Here is a 26,358-nt window from a genome sequence, read left to right as displayed (position 1 = left end):
CACTCCAGTTAGGGCCTCCCAGTCAAAATGGATTGGAAGTATATAATGTCAAAGGGTGTGGAGCATGATCGCTTTTGTGTGTTAAAAGCTTTCCTACTGGATGAATTTTTTATTTTATTTTGAAGGCCAAAAAAAGGGCAAATTTTGTGACTAGCGAGAAAAGTTTATTGAAAACAGGCAGTTTGAAATTTTTCACCATTTAAAAACACAGATACTGGTACATACCAAACATTAAGGCATTCAAAAATGATTTCCAAAACACGTGTGCGTCCTCATAAATAAGACACACAAACTAATGATAAAAAATCACAGCACGGAACAATATATAACAACCTTGGCACATTTTGTTACAAAACCAAATTTTGTGAAAATTGTGACTAAAATAAGCTTTGTTACTGAACAAATATAACAATTCCATTGGTCCCCAAAAGGCCAGCTGATATATAAACATGCCTTGATGCCGGACATCATCTTGAAACAGATCATGAACTGCCCTCAGGGCGCACACGCGCGGCGGCGGCAGCACTGCGGCTTTCACGCAGGACGCCGTCTAACCCGTTGAGTTGACGCAGGAAACCTCGGTTGGGTGTGACCCCGCGGTGGTCTTTCACTGTCTTGATGGCCTCCACAAGAGTCAAGTTCTGCCTGATCATCAGGTAGGCCAGGACTAGTGTGGCGGAGCGGCTCAGACCGACTGCACAATGGACCAGTACCTTGCCTGCACAGGTGCACCAAGAGTAGCTTGGAAAAACATCCATCAGCCGTAATAGACATCCAATCGTTCGTCTATTACAACTAAAATGAAAACCTGAACATGCAAACTCCACACAGGTGAACCAACTGGGATTTGAACCCAGGCCCCCCACACTGAGGCTGACACGCTAACCACTCATCCACCAGGCTGCTGCATGCACACTTGTATATATATTTAAAAAAAAGAATGGAATACACACCTCCTTTTGTGAGTGCTTTGTGTATGAAGTCAGCGGTGGGATAAAAGTTTTTGCTCATATCGAAGCTGGGAGAGTCGTGAGCCTCGATGCCCAAGTATGTTACGTTCATGCCCGCGTACGGGTCGCCAGTGCCACCCCGCCACCTGCTTTGTGCGCAGTTGACGATGTGAGTGATGCCCACGCGCGTCAACTCGCGCCGGTCCGACGCCATGTTCCTAAATGATGAAAAAGACATTGGAAAGAGAAGAACAGTTGTTTTCAGAGAAGGGACAGTGTCATGGGGTCACTTTGTTGTGATTTTGGGGCATTTTGATGTCTATTCATTTGGCCTTACTTTTGCAATTCATCTATTAATTATAATGCTGAGATAAGCTCCAGCACCCCCGTATGCATTGGATAGGTAGTATGGAAAATGAATGCAAATTGCTGAGTGCGTGACTGAATACTACTGACTGGTCTCCTATGTAGAGTCCGGGCCAGACTTGATCAGCGTGGTTGCAGGCGGTCTTGCCGCTGCTCAGGAGTCTCTGTAGCTCCGACACGCTGACGGGCGGCTGTGGCGAATCGTGGCGAGCGGGCGACCGTGAAGTGCTGCGCGAGCGTGAAAAGCGAGACGCCAACGCCATCCGGCCTGAAACGCACAAACATCACGATGATGTAGTCGAGGTGAATTCAGTTCCGTGTGTGATTTTGTCACCTCACCTGCGTGACTCAGTTGGGTTTCACTCATATTGCAAATGCGAGAGGATCAAATCTTCATGGCCTCCATCTTATCTTTGTCGTCGTCGTCATCATCAGCTTGTGGTCAACGAGTCCTCCGACATCCCAACATGGCTTCTTGTCGTGGAGCCTCAGCATCAGGAGCCGAGCGACGAATGTGGCTGCTGCGCCACCTGTTGGCCAATAGAAGTACATACTCTATATACAATACGGCATCAAATATAGATTCAAACTAAAATGGGGGAAAAGCACATACAAATATTTTCTTTCAGCCATATTATCCACAAATAGTATGTATTCATTTTGTAACCCTGTAAGGTGACAAAATTGAATTGATTGGATGCTATTAACGAGTAAAGACGGACGTCCAATACATTTTGACTGGGAATCTCCGTTTGCCCCTATATCAAAATGGTTTTATACAATAATAAACGATGTATTGAGAGTTGAATATAATACAGAGTTGCTGCCCTAGTTTGTTTTTTTCAGACGGCGAATGTCGCGCATGCGCAAAGTAGACATAGGCGTCGACGGCGAGTAGTGATGACGTCTTATATTCCGTGCCCTAAACATCGTGGGTTGTGTTCCGGCTTCTAACGCCAGGCATTTAGCCGTTCAAAATTCTTGTGGTTAATTCAGGTCGATCAAAGAGATGTTAACGAGAAAATAAGACAGACCCACGAGGATTTTCTTGCATGTAGACGCAAGTTGGCGCCCTACTTAGCTTTGCCTACTTTAGCCCTTCTTGCTAACAAAGGCAACACCGAGTGCGGAAAATGTACACTAGGACTCCAGTGACTAAGTTCCATCATCCACAGTCTCCGCTTACAGGTATGATAAGGTCTTCCTTTCACTCAAAGATATATTTGAATTTCGGCGCTAACATTTTTGCTAAGGTGGATGACATAGTTTTATAATTTTAACTCATTCCCTGACAGTGTCAACAATAGACATCCAATTCAGTTAAATGCCAGTACTGTCTGTGAGTGCTCATGTTTCAGTGCCATTTCCCAATCAAATTAAATTGGATGTGTGGAACCGTCAATGGCAACAACTAATATTTTCTTCTGGTCTCGCAGAAATCGATGAGCGGCAGGTGTCCCCACTCTTGAAAGAGGAATCGGAGGATGAACAAACCGAGGAGAACGAGAAGCTTCTTTCGGGCCATGTTAAACGGGAGGATGACAACCATCCCACATACATCAAAGAGGAAGAGGAGGAGGAAGGCCTCAACAAATTCTTCCTGACGTGCGGCAAGAATGAAGGTTGGAGCGAGGCGGTGGGAGGTTCAGAGCATCCCGTCGGTGCCACGGGGGGATCTAGAGGGGACGGCCTCATGGCCCCGCTATCAGATAGCGATGACCATGAAGACTTTGAGTGTCACGTTGGCGGTCCAAAGGACAAAATGCACTGGAAATGTAGTCAGTGTGAAAAAAGCTTTGCTTTCGAGTGGAGTTTGAAACGACACCAGAAATTGCACAGGAGGCAGAAGCTCTTTATGTGCACAATTTGTGATAAAACCTTCGTAATCACTCATTTTAAAGACACAGCGAGAACACATGCCAGAGAAACACCTTTTGTCTGCTCTGTTTGCAGCCGACGTTTCTCTCTGAACGGCACTTTGAGTCCAAAGACGGCAAGCCACGGTGCCAAGAAACCTTATTCTTGCGTTCTTTGTGATCAAAAATTCACCCACACAAGTGATTTGATAGCTCACACGAGAATGCACACTAGCGACAAAAATCTCGCCCCCTTCGATTCGAGTGAAGCTTTCCCTCTAACTAATAGCTTAGGTCAACGTACCCTCACACACGGCCCAGAGAAACCTTATTCCTGCACGTTTTGCGGTCAAAAATTCACTCAAAAGAGTAATTTGAAAGCCCATATAAGAACGCACACTGGCGACAAACCTTTTGCCTGCTCCGTCTGCGGTCAGAAATTCACTCAAAAGAGTAATTTGGCCACACACATCAGAACGCACACCGGTGACAAACCTTTCTCCTGCTCCCTTTGCGGTCAAAAATTCACTCAAAAAAGCAACTTGACAGCGCACATTAGAACACACACTGGCGACAAACCTTTTGCCTGCTCATTTTGCGGTCTGCGTTTCTCTCTGAGTAGCAATTTATCAGCCCACACGAGAACCCACACCGGGGAAAAACCCTTTGGCTGCTTAGTTTGCGGCCGTCGATTTGCCGATAGCAGGAGCTTAAAAACCCACATGAGGAGACACACCGGCGAAAAACCGTATTTGTGTTCGGTTTGCGGCCAGCGATTTGCCCAAAAAGGAAGTTTAAATACTCACGCGAGAAAACACACAGGCGAGAAACCTTTTGCCTGCTCAGAGTGCGATCAAAAATTCTCCTGGAGGGGGAGCTTGAAAATTCACGCCAAGACACACATTTGCGGGCAGAGAATTAAATTTGCACCGAATGAGACGAGTGAGCTGAAAAAGAAAAAGAAAAAAAAAGGGAAGCGAAGAAATTACATACTTAATCTCCGGAAAGGGAAAGTTATCAATCCGGCAGTCCCACAATTGCAAAACTACACACCCAACCAAGGTCAGGAAACAGTATCACTAAATGATAATTAACAAAACATTTCCATATTCAGTTTTTGTAGTCTTAAAGCAGCCGGAAAAAACAATTCTTTTGAATAATTTTGTTATGTTCTGGCGTTGTTTTGGTATTAGTGAGTCACCTCCTGTTCATCGGTCCCTTGTTGATTTTTTTTCATATTTCAAAAAACCACAACCCTTAACAAAACCAGCACAAAAACAGATTTTAAAGTCATGTCATTTTTTGGATATTTTTTTCTCAAATTTACTATCTACCAACAATGGAGAAAGGACATGCAGCTCACAACTCTCGCCTTCTGGGGCGCTAAAATGCCAGTTCATTAGGAAAGGAGTTGAACTTGAAGAGGTATGTACACATACCTACAATTCAAAACTGGGCACCATTACTTTAGAGTGCCAAATGTGCCGATGAAACTTAGCCAGTGTGTGTTTTATTTTGCAGACAACAGCCAAGCGCGTCATCCTGAGCGACAGTCGTCCGATCTCATTAAAATGTGCCCAACCACATGAGTGTACACACCGGAAAGAAACATTTGTCCTGCTTGCAGTGCGGCCAAGGATTCATCCAGAAAGTACAGTTGAAGAATCACACCAAAACCCACACCGGTGAGAAACCTTACCCCTGTTCAGATAGTAGACAAATATTCACTCAGCAGGTTGGCTTAGAATTGGCTGGTCACTTGAGATCCCACACTGGCGAGAGACCATTCTCTTGCTCGGTTTGCAGTCGAAGCTTCGTTTTGATGTAGCAAGTTAAGTGGCCAGCAGTGTTTTGGAAGGATATTCACCTTTTTTTTAATTTAAAAATAAAAAGGTCAATTTTATTTAAAACAACAACATGATATAGTAACGCTTTTTCTTTTAAAAAACGACATAGTATAGTAAGGCTTTTTTTCTTGAAAAAAATGACCATAAGGCTACTTTCTTTAAATACACAAAACCCACACTGTGTGGCATTTGAGCAATAGTCATATTTGACTTTATTGTATACTACAAGATATTTGTTGAATGTAAGTTACAGCATGGAGGAAATGTTCCCCACAAGTTCACGCCTCTCCTTGTTTGTTGACAGTACCGACACACCCCAGATTGCGCCTTCATCCAGGACTCTCCGGCGCCCCAGTGAGCGGAGGCTGACATGATCATGCTTTTGGACAGCTCCGGCAGATGCAGGTGGACGACTTTGCCAGATCATAACTTTGGTCACGTGACCTTTATGTCATTCATGGCGTCCAGTTGGGAAGAGCTCGCTGACCGGTCGCAGGAGCAGTTGGGACAGATGCACGTCGACACCGCCTTCCTCATGCCAGGTTGTAAACCATGTCGCCTCTGTAAAAAAAAAAAAGAAAAAGTTGACATCTTGGGCAGTGTTGAGAAATTAACGTCTTTGTGTCACGACAGATGCATTGGACAACGTGAAAGAGGAGCAGAAGAAGAAGAATGGGGTGCAGCCGATCCACCAACAAGTCAAGGCCTGCTTGCCTCACCCCGTGACAGCCGTGGGTTTGAGCTGTGTCCCCGTCATTTATTGCTACAAATGTTGGTGTAATGACTGTAAAATTTTAAAATGTTTAAAGGCTTTCGTCGCAAGTAAAATGTATTTACTTTTATAAGTTTTGTCACAGGTGTCCCAAATTGTGGTGTAGTGGTTAACTCACCTGTCTCTCGTTTGGGTGGCCTGGGTTCAAATCCCATTAGGGACACATTTTCACTTAGTTGTTTCTATGTTCTTGCAATCAAGACTCTCAAATGATGACAAAGGAAAGTGTAGCCACTTGCTTGGCGCAGAGGTTAGTTTGCTGGACTCCCGTCCAGGGGACCTGGGTTTGATTCCCGGTCGGCACACCTTTTCACTTAGTTGTTTCTGTGTACTTCTTGTTAAGAAACTCAGATGATTACTGAGGAAAGTGTAGTCACTTGGTTGGCGCAGAGGTTAGTTCACTGGACTCCCCTCTGGGAGACCTGGGTTAGTAGATTCCCGCTGCCGTCGTTTGGCTGATCACTGTACCAAGTAGTTCAGAAAATGGAATAAGAAAAAAAAAAGAAAAACGTTTTAATTTATATTAAACACTTAGTCATACTTTTCACTAAAAGGTTTTATTCCGAACTGCCGAAGATAGATAATCAATAGATTTGAGTATGGTTACAATTTATGGAAAGTAACTGTCCTTGAGTCTTCATCTTTGCAGTTATGGCTCTTTACCGCCTCCCAGAGGACAGAAGGTAAAAGTGCTGGAAGCCGGCATGCATAGTGTATATTGTCTTTTATACGCATCCCGGCTTTCTTACTTTAGTAATTTCTTTGTAAGAAAAAATAGTATACATAGTCGTTTTTGGTTAGAAAGAAAGCCTTACTAAATAGCAATTTACTATCTATAAACATGATCATTTTTTAAAGACCGTCAAGTAAACACGTCGACGTCACTCAACTGCTTCCTCTCCGGTGGCCGCTGGGTCCTAACGCCCGAGTCTTTTCGTTTTGCCCCGTTTTTTCTCGAAACGGATCAGTAAGTTAAACGTCGAATATTAGCACCCAGGGGCCACCGAACGGAGGAAGCACCTTTCAACTCGAAACAGACCAATAAGTAACAAAACCAGGCGGCAAACGAACACCGAAAGCAGTTTTCGACCTGGTCCGTTTTGAGAAAAAAAGGGTGCAAAACGAAAAGACTCGGGCGTTAGGACCCAGCGGACACCGAGCAAAAAGGGTTGAAAAACTGCCTTTTTTGTTCGGTGTCCGCTGGGTCCTAACGCCCGAGTCTTTTCGTTTTGCCCCGTTTTTTCCCGTGGCGTGACGACGAGGTGATGACGTAGTATATAGGAAGTAAACGGACCAATAGCTAGGACCCGGGAACAACTCGAAAGTTTCGAGCAGCCGCTGGGTCCTAAAGCCCGATGAGTTTTTGGTCTTTATTTTAATTCGTTCGTTTCAAGTCAAAAACTGCTTTCTCTGTACGGAGGCCGCCTGGTTTTGTTACTAATCGGTCCGTTGCGAGTTGATAAATGATTCCCCTGTTCGGTGGCCCCTGGGTGCTAATATTTGACGTTTTATTTACTGATCAGTTTCGAAAAAAAACGGTGCAAAACGAAAAGACTCGGGCGTTAGGACCCAGCGGACACCGACCAAAAATGGCAGCTTTTCAACCCTTTTTGCTTGGTGTCCGCTGGGTCCTAACGCCCGAGTCTTTTCGTTTTGCCCCGTTTTTTTCTCGAAACGGATCAGTAAGTTAAACGTCGAATATTAGCACCCAGGGGCCACCGAACAGAAGAAGCACCTTTCAACTCGAAACAGACCAATAAGTAACAAAACCAGGCGGCAAACGAACACCGAAAGCAGTTTTCGACCTGGTCCGTTTTGAGAAAAAAAGGGTGCAAAACGAAAAGACTCGGGCGTTAGGACCCAGCGGACACCGAGCAAAAAGGGTTGAAAAACTGCCTTTTTTGTTCGGTGTCCGCTGGGTCCTAACGCCCGAGTCTTTTCGTTTTGCCCCGTTTTTTTCCCGTGGCGTGACGACGAGGTGATGACGTAGTATATAGGAAGTAAACGGACCAATAGCTAGGACCCAGGAACAACTCGAAAGTTTCGAGCAGCCGCTGGGTCCTAAAGCCCGACGAGTTTTTGGTCTTTATTTTAATTCGTTCGTTTCAAGTCAAAAACTGCTTTCTCTGTACGGAGGCCGCCTGGTTTTGTTACTAATCGGTCCGTTGCGAGTTGATAAATGATTCCCCTGTTTGGTGGCCCCTGGGTGCTAATATTTGACGTTTTACTTACTGATCAGTTTCGAAAAAAAACGGTGCAAAACGAAAAGACTCGGGCGTTAGGACCCAGCGGAAACCGACCAAAAATGGCAGCTTTTCAACCCTTTTTGCTTGGTGTCCGTTGGGTCCTAACGCCCGAGTCTTTTCGTTTTGCACCGTTTTTTTTCGAAACTGATCAGTAAGTAAAACGTCAAATATTAGCACCCAGGGGCCACCAAACAGGGGAATCATTTATCAACTCGCAACGGACCGATTAGTAACAAAACCAGGCGGCCTCCGTACAGAGAAAGCAGTTTTTGACTTGAAACGAACGAATTAAAATAAAGACCAAAAACTCGTCGGGCTTTAGGACCCAGCGGCTGCTCGAAACTTTCGAGTTGTTCCTGGGTCCTAGCTATTGGTCCGTTTACTTCCTATATACTACGTCATCACCTCGTCGTCACGCCACTGCTTTTTCCTGTTTGATGCTCGACGTTTTGTTCATTGGTCGGTTTCGAGATGTCATTCGGCCAGTTATTGGTACTAATTCAGCCTTTTCATGTCATTTTTAATGTTAAAAAATGCCTTACTAAGATAAGCATGGCAATGTTTTACAGGAAAGTTTTGAGTGAAGGCTTGCATTCAATATTAAAATCTTTATTTTAACATCATCCAAAGTTTGATTTGACAAACCAAAAATATCCATTTTATCTTAAAAAAATAAAACAAGATGCTTCCAAAATGCACTGAAAAGCTTTCCACAAATTATACATGGCATAAACTCTTAAAGCACAGTCCTTGATTTTTATACCTCTTAATAAATACAATTGCGGGGCACCTTTCTTTCTTTATGTACATCATTTGACGCTGTCCACATCATGCAGTGCATCCCAAAACAAGCCGGATGACACGGAGACAAAAAACAGCGTCAGGAGGTGGCGAACAAGCAGTTGGGAGGGGCCACTTTATGTCGCATTGTGCAACCCACTACACCAACTTGTGCCCCACTTGTACATAGGTGTTGAAACGTTTTATCCAAGGAAATGGGGTGAAACACTTAGTCATTTTTTGACAAAATGCTTCATCCACCACTGAAGACTTATACACTTGTTCTTTTACCTGAATAAGATTTGGAAAATATTTGCAGGCACTTGGATTTGAACCCAGGACCACACATATGGTAGACTGATGACTTATCCACTGGGCCACCATGCTATGAGAAAATGCAGTAGTACTTGTACTTTTATCTAAATCATTTACCTGAATAATATTGGGGAACAATTTTGCAGTCACTTGGATTTGAACCCAGGACCACACATATGGTAGACTGATGACTTATCCACTGGGCCACCAACCTGTGAGAGAAAGCAGTAGTACTTGTACTTTTATCTCATTCATTTACCTGAATAATATTGGGGAAAATTTTTGCAAGCACTTGGATTTGAACCCAAGACTAAAGAAGTGGGAAACTGATGACTTACCCACTGGGCCACCACTCTCCATGGTTAGGCAGTAGTATTTGTTTTTTTGTCTCTTTTCACTCCTAAATCATACTTAGGACTTTGCATTTAGACCTGGGGGCGAAAAGTTTGGCATTGCAAAACTGTTATAAAAGTTGACTAATTATCGCACATTGGTTATTTTTGTATTATTTTTTTGTCATTATTGGAAGGTCTTGACTACTTTATGAAAAAACGCCTTACTATACTTTGTCGTATTTTTAAGGAAAAAAAAGCCTTGCTACACATGGTAATTACGAAAAATAAATAAATATACCAAGTCATCAGATATCACCAATATTACTTGTGAGGGTCTTTCCACAATTAGGATTTTCGTTTTATGTCAAATGGCCTATAGAGGAATTTCGAATAGGAAAAGTCATCATTGAGCTGTCTTTCTTTCTGTCCTTGTGCAATCTTTGAAACGATTAAAAAAAACACTAAACGCAATTCGATTTGGAGATATTAGGACTGAAAGTGGAACTCTATGTCTAGAGCAGCTTGCAAGGTAGAAAACGGAGCATTTCTTATCTTTTCGGCATGCGTCGAGTACACAAAAGTCAGCCAACGTAAAAAACAAGGACTTTTTGGTGGACTTCTGTTCATGTCCTTTAACAAACGTGTCTTGGTTGGAGCTGACCCAAATTAGGCCGTTTATATCATGCGATTAAAACCCTGAAAAGACGGTTACAAACAAAACCAAGCATGCGATTCAACGAAAACACTTCCTTTCATTGTCTTTTCCGGTTCGTTTCACTTTCGGCTCACCAATATGACGTCATATCAGGGAACGCCCTTGACTTTTTTTCCTTTTTTTAATATAATAGTAGTTTAAAATGAAAGCCTAGTCTTATGGGATGCTACGCCTTTATAACAAATCAAAAGGCTTTATTGTCATCGTCATACACAGTTGTGTATAATGAACTAAGTCTATATTTTAATGAAAAGATATACTGAATTACATAGTGTAGTGATCAGTCAAACAACGCCGGGATTTCGCACTTTTTGGTTTCTTAATATGCACTAAGAGGCGCTGTGAGCACAGTGTATGTATATATGTAAATTAGACATATATACTGGGGCGCAACTACATTTGTATTAGCTGTTTAAATGATCAGTGGGGGCGCTAATCTAACAATTGGAAGCGAATGCTGCCATGGGCACCGACGAAGAAAAAAAGGACAACCAGGCGAGGCCTGTCAACATAAGAGCCGTACGATTGCTCTCCGAATTTATACCATAAAATCGTGAACAGGCCGCGAAATAGCGCACTTGTTTTTCAATTTACCAACCCAAAATAATTATCCAACTTTGTATTCATCAGATCTTTTTTCTCGATGTAGGTTGATGCTTCCTCTGCTTAAATTAGCTTAGCTATCTTAGCTTTTAGCCGCTAACAAAGAAAAGGGTTCGTGATCTCAAAGATCAAGTTGCTAGAGATCAACCGTGAGTCGAAACAAAGTCTTTGCCCTATCTTCAATAAAAACAACCGAATACGAAGAGAGACCTTGTTCGATATAAGAGGAGAACTAGCGAGGTCAACTACGCGTCACTATCTGTTCGTGAAATCAAAATGCAGTCCAGAGTTGGATTCGACACAACAGGTTTGTTTAACCCACCTTTTGTTGTTTTCAACTTGATCTAGGTACTAATTTTAACAATACATTAAATATTCATACGGATTGGAGGTCTGTCGCTATCAATGGCATGGCATGCAATGAGTTATGAAGTATTATTTGGTGCCGCAACCAGTGTTTAGATTATATAAAAAATGAACTTTCCCCAATCGATGGGAGAGTGCATCCCTGCCAGAATTTGTATGTGTATATATGTATATATTTTAAACTAATTGTTTTTTCACAGTGTGTTTGTCTTTGTGATTTACAGTCATCGGTGAAGATGTCAGCCCCGAATGGAAGGAGTCCATCTCCCCTACCCTGAAACTGGAAGTTGATGATGATGATCTCCACACGCAAGAGGAAGGGGAATTTGCATTCCCTCATATTAAAGAAGAGGAGGAGGGGCTATGGCTGCACATCAAAGAGGAGGAGGAAGACCCAACATATAGCCAGTGGGAGAACGACTTAAACAAATTGCAATGGACCGGTGTCCCTTTGAAGACAGAGGATGACGAAGGTCCAAGCGAGGCGTGCAGCAGTGGCTCCAGTCAACATGTGGCAACAGAGGACGATGGAGGATCGCGAGGCGGGGACGGACTATTAGCCCCGTTGTCGGACAGCGAAGATGCATTGTCGCGTTTTGCGCAAGACGATCCTTTCGAGCTCGAAGGCTCAGACGACAAACGCTGGAGTTGTACCCAATGCGAGAAAACTTTTGCGTCCAAGTGGGACTTGAAACAGCATGTGAGAATACACACGGGGGAAAAGCCGTACGCCTGCACGGTGTGCGGTCAAAGCTTTTCACAAAGGGGATATTTAAAGGTACACATCAGAACACACACGGGCGAAAAGCCATTTTCCTGCTCGGTCTGCGGGCAAACGTTTTCTGTGAAGGGAAATTTGTTAAGGCACGCCAGGACGCACACTGGAGAGAAACCTTTCGCCTGCTCAATTTGTGATCAAAAGTTCTCTAATAAGGGAAATTTGTTAAGGCACGCGAGAACACACACTGGTGAGAGACCCTTTTTCTGCTTATTTTGTGGTCAGAGGTTCTCTCACAATCAGCATTTGACGATCCATACTAGAATCCACACTGGAGAGAAACCTTTCGAATGCTCCGATTGCAGTCAGAGATTCACACAAAAAGGAGACTTAAAAATGCACATGCGAATTCACACCGGGGAAAAACCTTTTCCTTGTTCGGTGTGTGGTCAAAGATTCTCTCACAAAGGAAACCTGATACGACACACGAGAACACACGTGGGAGAGAAACCCTTTTCCTGCGGCGTTTGCGATCAGAAGTTTTCCCATAAAGGGAACTTGATGAGACACGGGAGAACACACATCCCGGAGAAACCTTTTTCCTGTTCAGATTGTGGTCAAACCTTTGCCATAGAGTTAAACTTAACGAAACATAAAAGAATACACACCGGGGAGAAACCATTCTCTTGCACTGTTTGCAGTGAAACATTTCCTCACAAGGGAAGCTTGTTAAGACACATGCGAACGCATAGGGTGGAGAGAAAACTGTTGCCTGCACCAATTGCTGTTAAAGATTCATCTTAAATCACAGTTGTCTAAATGATTTCAGAACGGGACAAGTGGGTGCAGGTTTTCCTCCTCACTGAAACCGCACAGACAATTAGGCCAATGAGAAGGTCTGCTTGAAAGAGCAGCACCTGACTGCATTCAACAGATTACAGTTGCATGATAACATATTGGTGAAAATATGTCATCTTGGTGGGTTGGAATGAAAAGCTGCACACTGCCCTTTCGGGAATGAGTTTGACACCTATGATTTTGGGCACCCGCACACACGTGAATGCGAAGAATGACTAGTAGTGTATCTGCAAACCCATGTAACATCAAACCAGACAAAATTGTCGCTTTTAAAAGAAATTGTATATCGAATGCACGCAAGTTTGCCATACTAACATTTAGAACACTCAAGCTAATGAAACATTAACAATGTACTCTTAGATCCACTTGAATGTTTTTCAGAAAATAACTAAATGGCTGCCATATTGAGATAGACAACACACCCATTTGGGCAAATGCTGTTAATGGCAAGAACAAGTTAATAAATTATTAGACAAGAAAATATTGTAGTAGCACATCAGTTTTATCAGTAGTAATAGAGTCAAAATGCAATATTATAAAGTCAAATGATGTCGTTCTGAAGGCCATCAAAATAATGTGGTGGGTGGAATGTGACCCCGGGGTTTTGGGTTCAACACCTATGCTCTATACGAGTTTTTTTTTAATGATTAACAAATGCTTCCACTCCTGTGAATACGTATCCTACATTTGATTTGGTGTTAGTATAGCTTCTGTAGACAAGAACTGATTTAACAATTGTGTTAGGAAAACTAGCAATGATCATTTGGTATTCTGGAAATATCTGATTGATTTTAATTTAACAGTGAACAAGTATTGATTGACTCATAGTAACAACTATACTGTGATCCTGATTAAAATACTATCCTCAAGTCTTATATTATTGTGTCTTATATTACTTGAGCAATAGAATTTAAATGAATACTATATACTTAAAAATCCACAAGGTCTAGTTAAGCTATCAAGAGACGGAACAGAAGCTCTGTAAAAGGAAGTGTGTGGCCCTTAAAAGGACCGTTTGATCTGAGTAACTTGGAAAAAAGGACTTAACCACCGAAGCCGTAAAGAGTACGTCCTTGTCTCTTAAGGGCGTAAACTACGTCCATGGCAGTCACGGTCTTTCTCTTAGCATGCTCGGTGTAAGTGACGGCGTCACGGATAACATTCTCGAGGAATACCTTGAGCACACCGCGAGTTTCCTCGTAGATCAGACCAGAGATACGCTTAACACCACCACGGCGGGCAAGGCGACGAATAGCGGGCTTAGTAATGCCCTGGATGTTATCACGAAGAACTTTGCGATGACGCTTAGCGCCGCCTTTACCGAGTCCCTTACCGCCCTTTCCTCTGCCAGACATAGTTGAAGTTAGTAGATTTGTAGTTAAAAGACAGACCCTACGCCGGAGTGCTCTACTTATAACAAGTAAGCGGACCTGAAAGAGAGCAGTTGACTCAGAAAGGCGGGAAGACGTCACTTGTATGCCCTGCCCCATTTCCGGACTCTATGATAGCCTGTGTTGCTCTGTGAAGTGTTTTACGTTTCAAATTAGTGTATTTTATATGAAATATTCATATTAAAGGCGATGCTTTAACGTCTCAATCGCCATTCTACTTATCTATAGTACAATATATTTAATGTTATTCTAATCGCTGGCTGCATTTCAGTCACAGAAGCTATAAACAAAGTAACTTTTACGAGGGCACAATACATCGGCTGTTCGTCTGGTTTAACTATTTTATTATTGTACAGTGACTTAACTTTTCTACCGTGAACAACGATAAAACCACCAGGCACAACTCTCTTTCTAAACGGCTCTGACTCCGCCTTGAAACAGAAAGAGAACTCCCCGCCACAAAGCTCGCTCCCAATTGGGGAAACTTGGTTTGAATTTAACGCGGATAGGCTACCCGCCTCTCCGCTCCAGGCATCTCCTCTGATTGGTAGGCTTGAGCTTCGCGCTCATTTTGCAGATATAAGAAGGGGACTTCAGCGCTAGGGAGACACATTTTCTCCAACTCACAGTTTCAGAAACAAACTATCAACATGAGCGGAAGAGGCAAAACCGGCGGCAAGGCCAGAGCAAAGGCCAAGACTCGCTCATCCCGTGCCGGACTTCAGTTTCCAGTCGGTCGTGTCCACAGACTACTCCGCAAGGGCAACTACGCTCAGCGCGTTGGTGCTGGAGCTCCCGTCTACTTGGCGGCGGTGCTCGAATACTTGACTGCTGAGATCTTGGAGTTGGCCGGCAACGCAGCCCGCGACAACAAGAAGACCAGAATCATTCCCCGCCATTTGCAGCTTGCCGTCCGCAACGACGAGGAGCTCAACAAACTACTCGGCGGAGTGACCATCGCTCAGGGCGGTGTCCTTCCCAACATCCAGGCCGTGCTTCTGCCCAAGAAGACCGAGAAGGCCACTAAGGCCAAGTAAATCGGCTTTCAGACTTCGGCGTACCCCCCAAAACGGCTCTTTTCAGAGCCAACTACATTCCTCAATGAGAGCTATAATCCATGATACTAAAATATTATATTCACTGTATATAGTATACTAGTAATAATAGTACATAGATATATTTGTTAAGGTACCCTTCTCAGAAGCTACTAATTATATATAAAAACGTCCCTAAAGAATTCAGATTTAGGCAGTTTTAGGCTAAATTTGTGACGGGGAAATTAAGTGTTAGAAACGCGTATTTTTATATGCGGTACTTTAGCGCCACACAGCGCGCAAAACAATGAACTGCATTTATGTTTGAATTGTTATACAGCTAGGAAAAACTGTTCTAATACGTTATATCGATCTTTTCAATTGTACTTTAATTGTTGAATAATGCATTTCAGATGGATTAACATTTGTTTTTGGCAATTGCATTTAATTTCTATTGAACATTTTATACACTACCAAAGATGTACAAAAGAAGATTATCATATACATTACGCATGTATTAGAGTGGGTGCCTCAACACACGGGCATTTTTTTTTGTATCGGATACAATAAAAAGCATGCTTTTATAATTTACTTCCCTTTCCTTGGTTTCTTTTTACAGCCATTTTTGTTGTTTTTAAATTTTTTCTTAAAATCACCACCCTGAACCTAAAAGACGAAAAAGATCAACTAATCAGCAATCTGCAAAGAAGCTTGATAACAACCCTGATTATTTTGGTGTTGGTGGAAAATCAGTGTTAAACTGAATACATACAGACCTTTTTACGTTTCTTCACTGCTTGCGTATCAACCTCCATATTTTCATCTTCATCAGTTTGGAAGTCATCCTTAGCCTGGCAACGTTCCACTTCCATGGTCTCCTTAGCTGGCTTTTCCAATTTGAACACAGATGCTGTGATGGAAAACAGTGTTAAAAAGGGGAAACATTAACTGAATAGATGTGGTGTACTGACGCGGGTAGAGGTCGTCCATGTTGTCTTCCGACTCGCTGCTTTCATCCGAGTCGCCGGACGGCTCCCACATGCCGTTGCCGTTTTTGGGTTTTCTTCCCCGTTGGACTTCCAAGTAGGGATCTTCCATCTTTTTCCGCTGGAGTCGGATGGGGACGAATTTAATGCCCTGCTTCTTGCATTCGTCATCTGGGGAAGCAGAAATATTCAAATGAGTGAAGACAAATCAGTCAAAATGAAAAGAAAATAGGGAGATAAATGGGTGTGCAGTTACATTGGGTGAGGGCCTTTTTGTAACGCTTCCCATCAACGTGTTTTAAGACATGGTGAGGCTTCCTGTTGATATGCCTCAGGGTGAGCTTGCAGAAAAGCTGATTCCTGCAAAAGAGAATGCAATCAATTGTCTTTTACATGGTGATCCATTCTGATAAGTACTTATTTGGGAGTGAGTTCTTACGGTTGTTTTGTGCTTGGAATAATGTGTGGCTCATACTGGCTGTAGTTGAACTCTGTTTGAGAGGACAGTTTCTTGTACTTTTTCCCTTTTGTGAAGTTCTGCAGCGTCTCAAGGTTGCACGGAAACTCGTGCTCGTTCAACGTGCACTTTATCTGGACGTTCATTTTAGTGCAAGAGATTAAATCATCACAACATGATTCAAATCAATGGCCGCGAAGCGACTATTTTACAACACGGCAGCTGCCGCTAGCATCACAATATTTGTTTGCCTTAAATATTCGCTTACCCTTTTTGTGTCAGTCAGTTGGAAAAATGGATGGGCGATTAGGAAAGCCTTCACGTCTGCGGATAATTCATCCATGCCTATAAAACATTACCGAATGGACGAAAGTAAGTTTTGATATTGGGGAGGTTCTTCGTAGAAAAGGTTTCTCTACACGTGCTAATCAGTTTCGCGTCTGACGTAATCAAACTGCGACATAAGTGTCCAATAAACTGATAACATAATGCGATAATTGGAATGTTTTTCTTTAAATGTATTAATGTTTTGCTCGTTAATACATATTTGTGGGCTCTTCATTAATGTACTTACCTAATAAATGTCAATTTATTTTCGCATTTTTCGTCAGGTGACCGTTCAAGATTTTAGTGTGGGTGTGAGAACTCCTGTTTTTAATAAATCTTTGCGGCTGCGTTTCCCATAATCCTCTCTGTTACATAAACATAAGGTGGTGTATTTGCAGTCAACATTATTATTTAGCACAAATCAAACTCAACGCTAATTCTGTTAAAGACTTTATCTTGTATTGTTATAGTGTTGAATATATATGCTTGTTAACGAATAGTGACTCGGTGCCTTAAACGCACTAAAACGAAGGTCACGTTGCTTTATCGAGCTAAATCGATTAATACTCTGAAATGTCTGGACCAAATGGAGATCCTGATATAGCCATTGATGATGGCTTCATCGAGGACAGCGACGAATTTAGTGACGACGGTAAGAAAATACATGCCATATTTGTATTTTGAGTCACGTGAATGCGACATCCAGCGGACTTACTGCCACATCTATTGGATTTTTGTCATATTTCTTTACACTCAAGGGAAATAGCATTTATCCACATTCAGAGCAAAGCAAAACCAAGACGGTCATCTTGACTAGGTGTATAGTCTGACTTTAAAATGTATCCCCCAGAGTTTGCAACCATAAACTCCATGCTGGACCAGATCAACTCCTACCTCGATGGCCTGGAGGAGAGAAATGACGCCCTCAACAGTAAAATGCACGAACTCATGGAGTCCAATCGGCAGGCCCGGATTGAGTTCCGAGCCCAGATGGATGTGCGACAACCGGAAGATGATCATTCAGCTTTGCCCGGCACCAAAGAGGATCACCATGAAGAGCCAAGAGAGGCTTCCAACTAAGCAAAATATGAACTGAATAGTTGAATATTCTCTGTAATCTTGTCCAATTTACATGGCTACTATGTGATTAGTGATTCCCACTTCCTCAACAAAGGACAGGCTTGTTTTCCTTCCATCATGTCTTAATTAAAATGTTCAATTTTTTCCTTGAATGATCTCTAGAAAATAAAGTTTGCACAACTGTGAAATTGTCCAGTCATTTTAATATAAATTAACAGATCTGGTGTCAAAAAAAATCCAGTATTTGAGACATATGAGCAATACAATGTGGCTCTAAATAACCACAAATGAGGATGAAATATTTATGGAACAATTCATCACAAGGAAGTGATACACTAAAGAAAAAAATAAACACTTCTAAGTGTTTTTCCCCATTGCTCAAATAGCAACACATCAAATAAACAGAAATGGTCCGACATGATTTAAAAAGAAAAATATGAGCTATCTTGACACATGGCCTAAAAGATGAGTCAATGGCATGAGTTAAAAACTAACCTTTGTTCTTCCTCTGGCCAAAATGCAATCTCCTACTAATGATTCTATCACTAGTAGACTATCATCCATTTGAACAGGGAGGCTGACATTGGGCGTCAATCACTGTTAATGGGAGCCAATTTGTTAATATCTTCTGTCCTTTATTTGTTTATCTGTCACCTGACTAAAAAATGGCCCTTCTTTTTGGCTAAGGTAAAGATTTTTCTTCGCAGTCTTCTTCATTAGTGTTAGAAGGTAGTTGGATTTCCGTCCCATGTGTACCACTGACCTCTGAATTTGATGCTAATTCCTTGCTGCGGGTGGGGAAATCTCTTGACAGAGAGTCTGTGGTGGTTCTTGTTAAAGAGCTGCTGTTGGGGTCAGCATTGTCGCATTTGTGATTGATTCTTTATGTCTCTGACAAACGACAGCACAAAAAAAAGAAATAATTTTATAAGAACTTCTTTTTTTACAGCAAGTGATCAAAAATGACAGTCACTGTACTCAGTATTTGTCGTTTTGATGTATTCTTGCAGTATTTCTGATCTCTGACTTTTTGGGTGATTTTTATATTGTTTTTTGCACGTTTTTTCTTGATTTTGTGGGTGTCCCTTTTTTCATGTTTCTTTGTAGTTGGGGCCCAAAAATAGGCATGCTGGAATGCAATTTACTCACAGGCCAGACTTTAGATGTAGAGAGCTCCAAAAAAATAAATAATCAAATTACAATTTTGATATAGTCAGTGATCCACATCTATGCAGCTGCAGTTAATAAAAAGCAATGTTTTGCATAGAAAATATGTCCGTTATTATGCATGTATGGAAGCGTGTCAGGTTCATGTAAGTGTTAGCAGTTTAGAGGTTTTTAGTCCTCACCGTTTTGATTCAAATAAATGATATGAAATCTTACTTTGAGGTATTCAAAGTGCTCGAGGGACTTGCAGTGTGTATGTAAGGTCGACGAATCAAAGTGGTAGAATTTGTTGCAGAGTCGGCAGATGAAACCGGCCACTGGCACCAAGAAACTGGAACCTGTGGAAGGGAAAAAAAGGGGAAATGGGTTTAAAAGAGATCTACTTACTATTGTGCATTATTTCAACAATTGAACACAATCGCAAAATATCCTGGTTACATGATGATGTTGAAAATGTGATCAGAACATGTGATGAAAAATGCACTTGGATTTTTTCATTATCAGATGATCGGGTTAAAAAAAATATCAGGTAATTTACTTTTATTTATCTATGGCGGAATATCAAATGAGGCTCACCGTAGACTGTGTCAGGGTCGTGCTGCTCATCTTTCGTCAAGTCCTTCAAGGTCACTTCCCTATCTAAACTCAATCCATCATCCTACCAGAGAAAATCAATGGTTATGAGATTGGAGTGTTGATAAAAGGTGAAAAAAGAAAACACCTGGCTCTCAGTGTCAAGATTTTCTTCATCCAAGTGGAGCCTATCATCTTCCTTTTCCTCTTCATTCACCTTAATGTCATCCATCCCTGGCAGTTCCGATGAATTGCCAAAGTTCTCCGCTTCCTGTAGCTGGCAACAAGCAATTATTAGGAATAAAACAAATGTTTTGATTAGTTTACCAAAATAAAATACATTATTAAATCTGTTTATGACAAGTCGATGTCCAACCATTTGCAGTTCAAATGGATTGAACATCAACTCCCAATTTTGCTATTTAATATATGAAAATGTATTTTTTTTGTATGCATTTTTGCCATTGGAACCTTTTCCTTGGTCAAAAAGTGAGTTGTTTGGTTTTGTGTTTAAAAAAAAAAGAATATTACTTAGTGGAACTTTGCAAAACTACAAGCTTAGGCCTTGCTTAAATGACATGTGAAGATACCTTCTCGATTTTCTGCCGATGCTCCAGTGACTGTAAGTGTGCCACAAACAGCTTTGAACTCCTAAAGTGCTTCTTACAGATGCCGCAGGATGAAACGGCAGTTCGACTGGCGAGCTGAGGAGAGAAGAACAGCAGACATAATGTAGCCTTTTGATTTAGGTGTTTGAATGTTAGAAGGACTTGTCAATCACATATGAAATTCCTAGAGATAAATAATATGCAGCTGTGCACTGTTATAAAACAACTAGCAGTAAGTATAGTTAAGCAGTAAGTATATTTTTCAATTAAAGTGATATCGGTAAAGTATCAATGTCGGAATTGATACTTGACATGTGCAAACACAACTAAAAAAATAAAGTAAAGTGGTACCTTACAAAGGTTTTGACATATATGTTACATTACTTTAAGTTATTAAGTTGCATTTCTACATGCGTGTTTACCAATGTTTACTCAGCTGCCACTTGCAAATCATAACTATCTCAATGGAAAATGTCTTTGAATTTCTTATTTATTTTGATAGCTTAATAAATCATTTGTTTAATCTTTTTTGCATGGATTTTTCATACAAAATTGGAATAGTTTTATCATTTTAAAGGGTTTAGGGTAGTATTAATTATCAAGGAATTCAATGTAAAATGTTGCCCTACTTACAAAAAATCCAAGTTACGAAATCATGTCAAATCAATTTCCTATGCAGAGATACAACTGTACTCCTATTCCCCATAATTGATAATGAAAACCAATAGTCTGCTTACTCTGTGCTCTTCCGTACGTCGATGATCCAAAATGCTGATGGAGTAGTGAGCGCAACATGTTGCACACCAACGCTGCATTTCCTTTTTCTCGCTTTTGGAAAATAACAAGCATAACCACATTACGGACAACTAGAGACATGAACAAGGTTGCAAAAATATAAAAAAAAAAAACCTCACCAGTCTTTACTGACCCCCTGTAGAGTCTCATGCAGTCGTGGTAGCAGTGTGACCAAGCAGGCATTGCTCATATGCTGAATCTCCATCATCCTCTGCTGGTGGGAAACGCTGTTCATGTGACTGCGAAAGTTCTTCAGGGGGGGGGGGGGGGGGGGGGGTGAGAAATAGGGAGAGAAGATTTAGGAAATGTTCATATGTGGCTGGTGATGATCTGATGTTTTCCCTACTTCCTGACTGTGACAGGTGATGGTGCAAAGGTAGCAATAGAACTTGTTGGCAGAGTCTCCAGCACCCTCGTCTACTTCCTGCTTGTCTCCAGCACCCTCGTCTACTTCCTGCTTGTCTCCAGCACCCTCGTCTACTTCCAGCTTGTCTGAGGGGTCATTCTCACCCATCACGGTAGCGTGGCTTTCCTCAACTGCAACAGCATCTCTTGAAGTTGTGGCGATGACGTCTACTTCTGTTATTAGGCAGTCTGGAACAAAGAATTGCAATACTGGACTTGTTCTATTAATAAATGAGACATTTCAAAATGATTTACCATCAATAAGAGGATCTTGTTGCTCTTCCTCAGACCTGATTGAGCATAAACAAACAAAAAAAAACGTATTATATTTCTACTAGAGTGGCAAAATTCACGTGAGGCCCCAAATTTTTGGGGAAAAATGATTTAAAAAAATAAAAAATAAAACAGATTGTATTCTGGGCCAGAATTCTAACATACTCTTCAATCCTTATCCTTTTCAATACTGGTTCTTCTTCAACTTGTTCCTCAAATGTAGGCGGGGAATCATCCACCAAATCCACAATATCATCTGGAGGTTAAAGTGAAACAGAAACAGCAATTTAGTTTTGAAAGAGATGTACTCATATAACATTGATTCCTATGATTATCTCTATGCATAACACTAACATGGTCAAAAAATGGAGTTAAACATCTACCTGCTTCAGTTTCCTTGGCCTTGCTAGATGTTGCGATGTCATCTGTGCATCCATCAATCGTCAGTTTGCCGTCACCCCTCTTCTCCAGCTGGGAGGAAACAGCATCCTATACAGAAAGAATAGGAAATCAGCATTTGGCACAAAGACCCCCTAATTTCCAATGGTAAAAATATCTCAGATAACCCAATAACAGCATTCATTGAGTAAAAAAAAATGAAGTAAGCTAAAAAATGAATAGGAAGTGACCACCTCATGAAATTTCCCCACTAATGGCATTTTCAAGTCTATAAAAATACCGCCATTACCATGCTGGTGTCGCTCACAGATGAGGTGCTGGGTAAGCTGGTAGCGGTCGTGCTTGCGGTGAGGGCAGCGTTATTGTAGAAGCGCCGCTGGGGAGGTTGGAAGGGGCGAGGGGGAGCGGGGAAACCCACCAAGGGAGACTTCATTGCCATGCCCATGGGAACCGGCCCCAGCAGAGACCTGTTTGCCGATGTGAAATACTGGCAAAACTGCTGTCCGGCCATCCCGAAACTTCGCATGTTACCTATAAAGACAAAGAGAGACTCGGTAAATATCTGTGTTTTACGTGGAGGTGGGTTATTGTATCTTTGAGGTTCACCCTGCATCTGCTGCATCAATAAGGCTCCCTGCAGCATGGGATTGGGGCTGATAACGGTGGTTTGAGTTGCCTGGCAGAGGTTGACCATCCTGGAAGGAGGCGGCACTGAATTTGGAGGTAATGCCATGGCTCTGGACACAACAAAAACAACACAATTGGAATTGTATTTTCAGTTTAAATGCAATAGATTCACTGACTAAATTCAATTGAGGCTACATTGGAAGGAGGAATATTGAAAGAAAAAAAAGGTAATGAATTGAAAAATGTAATGGCCCCAAGATCTAGAGTAGATATAACGAAAAGTGCATTTTGCACAGCATCACCACAGATTTTTGAGTATTCCCCGATAAAGATGAAGTCATTTCAGTGCTGTATCGGTACCGACGTCGATGTAAAGGGTAGTTACAAGTGGTATAATATCAAAAGTTATGGTTTTGCTAATGTAAAAATAGCTCATCTTAAATCAAATACAGTGAACACAACATATCAAGTCAGGTCTATTAGATCTTAGACTAGGGCCTAGGGATTTCGTTGAATGTGTTACCGTGGCGCCTGGTGATGATGATGGCCAACATGATGGGCAGGTGCGGGTAGTGTTGGTGCTGAAATCGGCGGAGGAGGAGGAGGCGGTGGTGGAGGTGGAGGCTGCTGCTGAAAAAGTTGTTGGAGCTGCCGCAGATGCTGATGGAACTGCTGCTGCTGTTGTTGTTGTTGATGTTGTTGTTGTTGTTGTTGAAGGTGATGGTGACTGTGAGGGTTGAACATCTCGATCTCTAGATGCCGTCCCCTGATCCAAAAGCCTGTCAGATATTCTAAAATGGGGAAAGAAGGCGACTTTCAATGATAGTCGCCTCGGGGACACCACAACAGGTCGCGATGACAACTAGCTAATGTTAGCACATGAGCTAATACTAAACTAAGTTGTCCTCTAGTTCATTTTGTTGCCCGATCGATGAAACCAATCGACTCGCAAGAAAACGTACGTGTACGATCGATCTAACGTGGTACAGGATAAATTACGATCGCTATCCAATAAATATATACAAAGCCAAACAACGGACTCTAATTCTCAATAGCTGAAGCCAGTCTTATAGCTTAGCCTAATGAAAATCGGCTACCCGGAGGGTTCTAACGCTGCATGTCAGAATTCTTAAATAAAGCATTGCTACTTACCCTATAAAGGTGAGGGGAAACGAACACTGTTGAGGATTTTATCTTTCAAAAGACAAAAGGTGCGTTATTGACATTTACGAAATGTCCCCTGAACGCAGCTGCTACATTCCAGACTACAATAGTCTTCAACCTTTGTGCGATTGTGTGCCCTCCTGTGGACACTTTCCGAACTGCAATGTCTACATTTTATCACTACTCGCCATTTGGCTTCATTGGATACGTCTTTCCACGTTTCTAGCTAATCACCTTAAATGAAGCTTAGATGTTGTTATCCAAACTACTGTAACATGTTTTCTCATGAATTAATTTATTTTTAAACGATCATAAGCAAAATATCCTGCCTGTTTCACTTGCATTGCGGTTTCAGCACCATGGACAGATCCATACAAGGCAAGCCAAGGCAAATTAAATTGTCACAGAATTCAACACAAGGTCATTCAAGGCTTTTTACATCACATTAAAATCAGCTATGAGAACATTTTTTTTGTTCTTGATTCATTTCATTTTCAAATATGTAAATTGTTCATGTCTTTCCCTCTAATTTTCCTTTTTATAGATGACTTTTTATTCATCACTAGTACATATTTCCCAAAATAATTTCTCAGTTGAATCATTTGATCTGACATCATGTCGACAGTGCTTTTGTTTTGCTCATCTCAAAACGGACAACCCCCAATTTCAAACCGGAGCCACAACATATTTTCCAATGGGTCGCAGGTTTCTCACCATTCATCCTATTAGAATGTAATGAAAACATGAAACCAAAAATAAAGCATGAAACGTCTACATTCTTCTCTACATCTACAGTGTTGCTTTATTCTACTTTTTGTTATTTACTCAAAACATCACCATTGTTCACAATACCCATGAATCCTTAAATGTAAAAAAATAGATTTACTTCTATATTTAAAAGGGACAAACACATTTGTGTTAATAAACGTCAGAATATCCTCAGAAGGACAAATAATTCCTGGTGACTCGTCACGCAAAGCTCATAGCAGAGCAGTGTTTCCATCTAGCGGAGAAAGTGTAGAACTACACCCAAGGAATTTTCCACGGGCAATACAGCGCTGTGCAAAGGAGAGCTCATCCTCACCCCTCATCCTCCCCCTCCCTTCTGCCGTGCTTGGTGGAGGAGAAGCGCCGAGGCGATTCACGCGCACCAGTGACGTCGGGCTGCGGCTCCGAATAGAACCCGAAAAGGGGGAAATCACGCTGAATACATCCGTCGAGGACTGCACACTCGTCCGCCATGGGGAACCGGGGTATGGAGGATCTCATCCCCCTGGTGAACCGCATGCAGGATGCCTTCTCCGCCATCGGTCAGAACGCCAATCTGGACCTGCCCCAGATCGCCGTGGTGGGTGGACAGAGCGCAGGGAAGAGCTCGGTTCTGGAGAACTTCGTGGGCAGGTAAGTGCTTTTCAAGGATATCATGCATTTATTTAATACCTCATGCATTGTCCCCCACCCGCCCTCCTCGTTCCATTCCTCCTTCTGTCGTCTCCATTTATCGTAAAATTGAGATAACCGAGCCTACATCCAGAGGGTTATTATATTTTTAGGCCTCTCATAGAGAAATCCTGCTAAAGATTCTCCATTAGGCATATGGTCCAATTGGAGAATATTGTCAAGGCCTTGCCAGACCCGTGGTGGGTAAACCTTGGCAGGTGGCCTTCATATGTCCCATTTGTGCATTTGCTCTTGTGACGGTCACTCAGTTAGATTTATTTTTCATATATTGCACATGTTGTTGTTATTTTGTTTTATTTTTTGCTGTACAGGGTGACTTTGGCTTCCAATTAGAAAAAAGTGGGCCACTTTCTATTATTTTTGGGTCATTTTCAGGTCCAATAATTTGTTTTTGGTTAGAGGATTTTGGATCACTCACTGTGGATTTGGGCCATTTTTAGGTAATTTCTTGTTGATATTATTTCTTGAAATGAATATTGACACTGGAAATGAATGGGGTTGTTTTCGTTCAATGTTGGTGGACCTGTGATTTTTTGTTGTTGTTGCAAAAATAGAATACTATAACATGTTTGTGTGTCTTGACTCTGGGATTTTTGTTAGGTTTATGTGATTTGGCTAACAAAATGTTGGACAAGATCCATTTTAAAATGTAATGTTTTGAAATCTTAGGAACAAATGCAGGGTCTTTTATGGGCAAAATACAATTTTTGGGTTATGCTTCATGATGAGCTTTTAGTCCTTCTGGCTCAACCCTTCCATCTGCTCTGTTGGCCAACAAAGCTTAAGTAGAAGTACTCAGATAACATCAACATGGCACAATTATTTAAGAATGTGGGGGTTTAACTCGTTGGTTGTCATCCACATCCCTAATTTCGCTTTTTAGC

At 41.8% G+C, this 26,358-nt stretch overlaps 9 protein-coding genes and 2 long non-coding RNA genes across 20 annotated transcripts in view; 6 read left to right on the top strand and 5 right to left on the bottom strand.

The window, feature by feature from the left end:
- Positions 1–142: 142 nt before the first annotated feature.
- On the bottom strand, positions 143–1,841 carry dusp26 (dual specificity phosphatase 26). The gene is made up of 4 exons (XM_077738015.1): positions 1,656–1,841; positions 1,407–1,584; positions 954–1,168; positions 143–718 (listed from the first exon to the last, which is right to left on the bottom strand). The coding sequence occupies exons 1-4, from the start codon at positions 1,681–1,683 to the stop codon at positions 483–485; spliced, it is 657 nt and encodes a 218-aa protein (XP_077594141.1). The 5' UTR covers positions 1,684–1,841; the 3' UTR covers positions 143–482.
- Positions 1,842–2,096: 255 nt separating this feature from the next.
- LOC144211023 (uncharacterized) lies at positions 2,097–4,591 on the top strand. Its single transcript, XM_077738009.1, has 2 exons — positions 2,097–2,504; positions 2,753–4,591. Exons 1-2 carry the CDS (start codon positions 2,450–2,452, stop codon positions 4,264–4,266), a joined length of 1,569 nt encoding a protein of 522 aa, XP_077594135.1. The 5' UTR covers positions 2,097–2,449; the 3' UTR covers positions 4,267–4,591.
- Positions 4,592–4,706: 115 nt separating this feature from the next.
- Positions 4,707–5,864, top strand: LOC144211031 (uncharacterized). Its single transcript, XR_013329505.1, has 3 exons — positions 4,707–4,857; positions 5,324–5,561; positions 5,653–5,864. It is a non-coding gene; the product is annotated as an uncharacterized LOC144211031 (long non-coding RNA).
- Positions 5,865–8,630: 2,766 nt separating this feature from the next.
- LOC144211032 (uncharacterized) lies at positions 8,631–11,184 on the bottom strand. The gene is made up of 2 exons (XR_013329506.1): positions 9,471–11,184; positions 8,631–9,344 (listed from the first exon to the last, which is right to left on the bottom strand). It is a non-coding gene; the product is annotated as an uncharacterized LOC144211032 (long non-coding RNA).
- Positions 10,357–13,596, top strand: LOC144211025 (uncharacterized). Its single transcript, XM_077738010.1, has 2 exons — positions 10,357–11,092; positions 11,376–13,596. Exons 1-2 carry the CDS (start codon positions 11,062–11,064, stop codon positions 12,671–12,673), a joined length of 1,329 nt encoding a protein of 442 aa, XP_077594136.1. The 5' UTR covers positions 10,357–11,061; the 3' UTR covers positions 12,674–13,596.
- LOC144211028 (histone H4-like) lies at positions 13,001–15,372 on the bottom strand. The gene has a single exon (XM_077738016.1). It carries the CDS (start codon positions 14,215–14,217, stop codon positions 13,771–13,773), a length of 447 nt encoding a protein of 148 aa, XP_077594142.1. The 5' UTR covers positions 14,218–15,372; the 3' UTR covers positions 13,001–13,770.
- Positions 14,576–15,720, top strand: LOC144211029 (histone H2A). Its single transcript, XM_077738017.1, has one exon. It carries the CDS (start codon positions 14,769–14,771, stop codon positions 15,153–15,155), a length of 387 nt encoding a protein of 128 aa, XP_077594143.1. The 5' UTR covers positions 14,576–14,768; the 3' UTR covers positions 15,156–15,720.
- surf2 (surfeit 2) lies at positions 15,516–18,641 on the bottom strand. Of its 3 annotated transcripts, none has more exons than XM_077738013.1 (7): positions 18,498–18,641; positions 16,864–16,940; positions 16,578–16,729; positions 16,395–16,498; positions 16,124–16,309; positions 15,929–16,062; positions 15,516–15,818 (listed from the first exon to the last, which is right to left on the bottom strand). In XM_077738013.1, the coding sequence occupies exons 2-7, from the start codon at positions 16,936–16,938 to the stop codon at positions 15,741–15,743; spliced, it is 729 nt and encodes a 242-aa protein (XP_077594139.1). In that variant the 5' UTR covers positions 16,939–16,940; positions 18,498–18,641; the 3' UTR covers positions 15,516–15,740. The 3 variants fall into 3 exon arrangements, with proteins under 3 accessions (XP_077594139.1, XP_077594138.1, XP_077594137.1); XM_077738012.1 differs by lacking the exon at positions 18,498–18,641 and adding an exon at positions 17,170–17,256; XM_077738011.1 differs by lacking the exon at positions 18,498–18,641 and having other exon boundaries at positions 16,864–17,058.
- Positions 17,257–18,190, top strand: bbln (bublin coiled coil protein). The gene is made up of 2 exons (XM_077738018.1): positions 17,257–17,574; positions 17,773–18,190. The coding sequence occupies exons 1-2, from the start codon at positions 17,496–17,498 to the stop codon at positions 18,000–18,002; spliced, it is 309 nt and encodes a 102-aa protein (XP_077594144.1). The 5' UTR covers positions 17,257–17,495; the 3' UTR covers positions 18,003–18,190.
- Positions 18,642–18,743: 102 nt separating the features above from the next.
- Positions 18,744–24,144, bottom strand: ciz1a (cdkn1a interacting zinc finger protein 1a). 2 transcript variants are annotated; one of them, XM_077738007.1, is made up of 15 exons: positions 24,002–24,144; positions 23,373–23,640; positions 22,829–22,959; positions 22,512–22,753; positions 22,207–22,312; positions 21,989–22,079; positions 21,806–21,840; positions 21,492–21,739; positions 21,265–21,395; positions 21,088–21,178; positions 20,333–20,446; positions 19,891–20,019; positions 19,746–19,827; positions 19,386–19,507; positions 18,744–18,893 (listed from the first exon to the last, which is right to left on the bottom strand). In XM_077738007.1, exons 2-15 carry the CDS (start codon positions 23,591–23,593, stop codon positions 18,837–18,839), a joined length of 1,800 nt encoding a protein of 599 aa, XP_077594133.1. In that variant the 5' UTR covers positions 23,594–23,640; positions 24,002–24,144; the 3' UTR covers positions 18,744–18,836. The 2 variants fall into 2 exon arrangements, with proteins under 2 accessions (XP_077594133.1, XP_077594134.1); XM_077738008.1 differs by having other exon boundaries at positions 19,891–20,013.
- Positions 24,145–25,049: 905 nt separating this feature from the next.
- The window catches only part of dnm1a (dynamin 1a), a 33,805-nt gene continuing 32,496 nt past the window's right edge, over positions 25,050–26,358 (top strand). For 4 of the 7 annotated variants that reach the window (XM_077737372.1, XM_077737374.1, XM_077737368.1 and 1 more), the window contains exon 1: positions 25,051–25,414. In XM_077737372.1, the coding sequence (XP_077593498.1) occupies positions 25,254–25,414 (161 nt within the window). In that variant the 5' untranslated portion in view covers positions 25,051–25,253. Of the gene's footprint in view, positions 25,415–26,358 lie in introns of all 7 variants that reach the window. The other 3 variants (XM_077737371.1, XM_077737373.1, XM_077737369.1) reach the window with 2 other exon arrangements.

This window comes from Stigmatopora nigra, chromosome 17, assembly GCF_051989575.1.
Source record: "Stigmatopora nigra isolate UIUO_SnigA chromosome 17, RoL_Snig_1.1, whole genome shotgun sequence".
Classification (NCBI taxonomy): domain Eukaryota; kingdom Metazoa; phylum Chordata; class Actinopteri; order Syngnathiformes; family Syngnathidae; genus Stigmatopora; species Stigmatopora nigra.
Note: the sequence above shows the minus strand (reverse complement) of the source record. Positions and strands in the feature narration are given on the sequence as shown.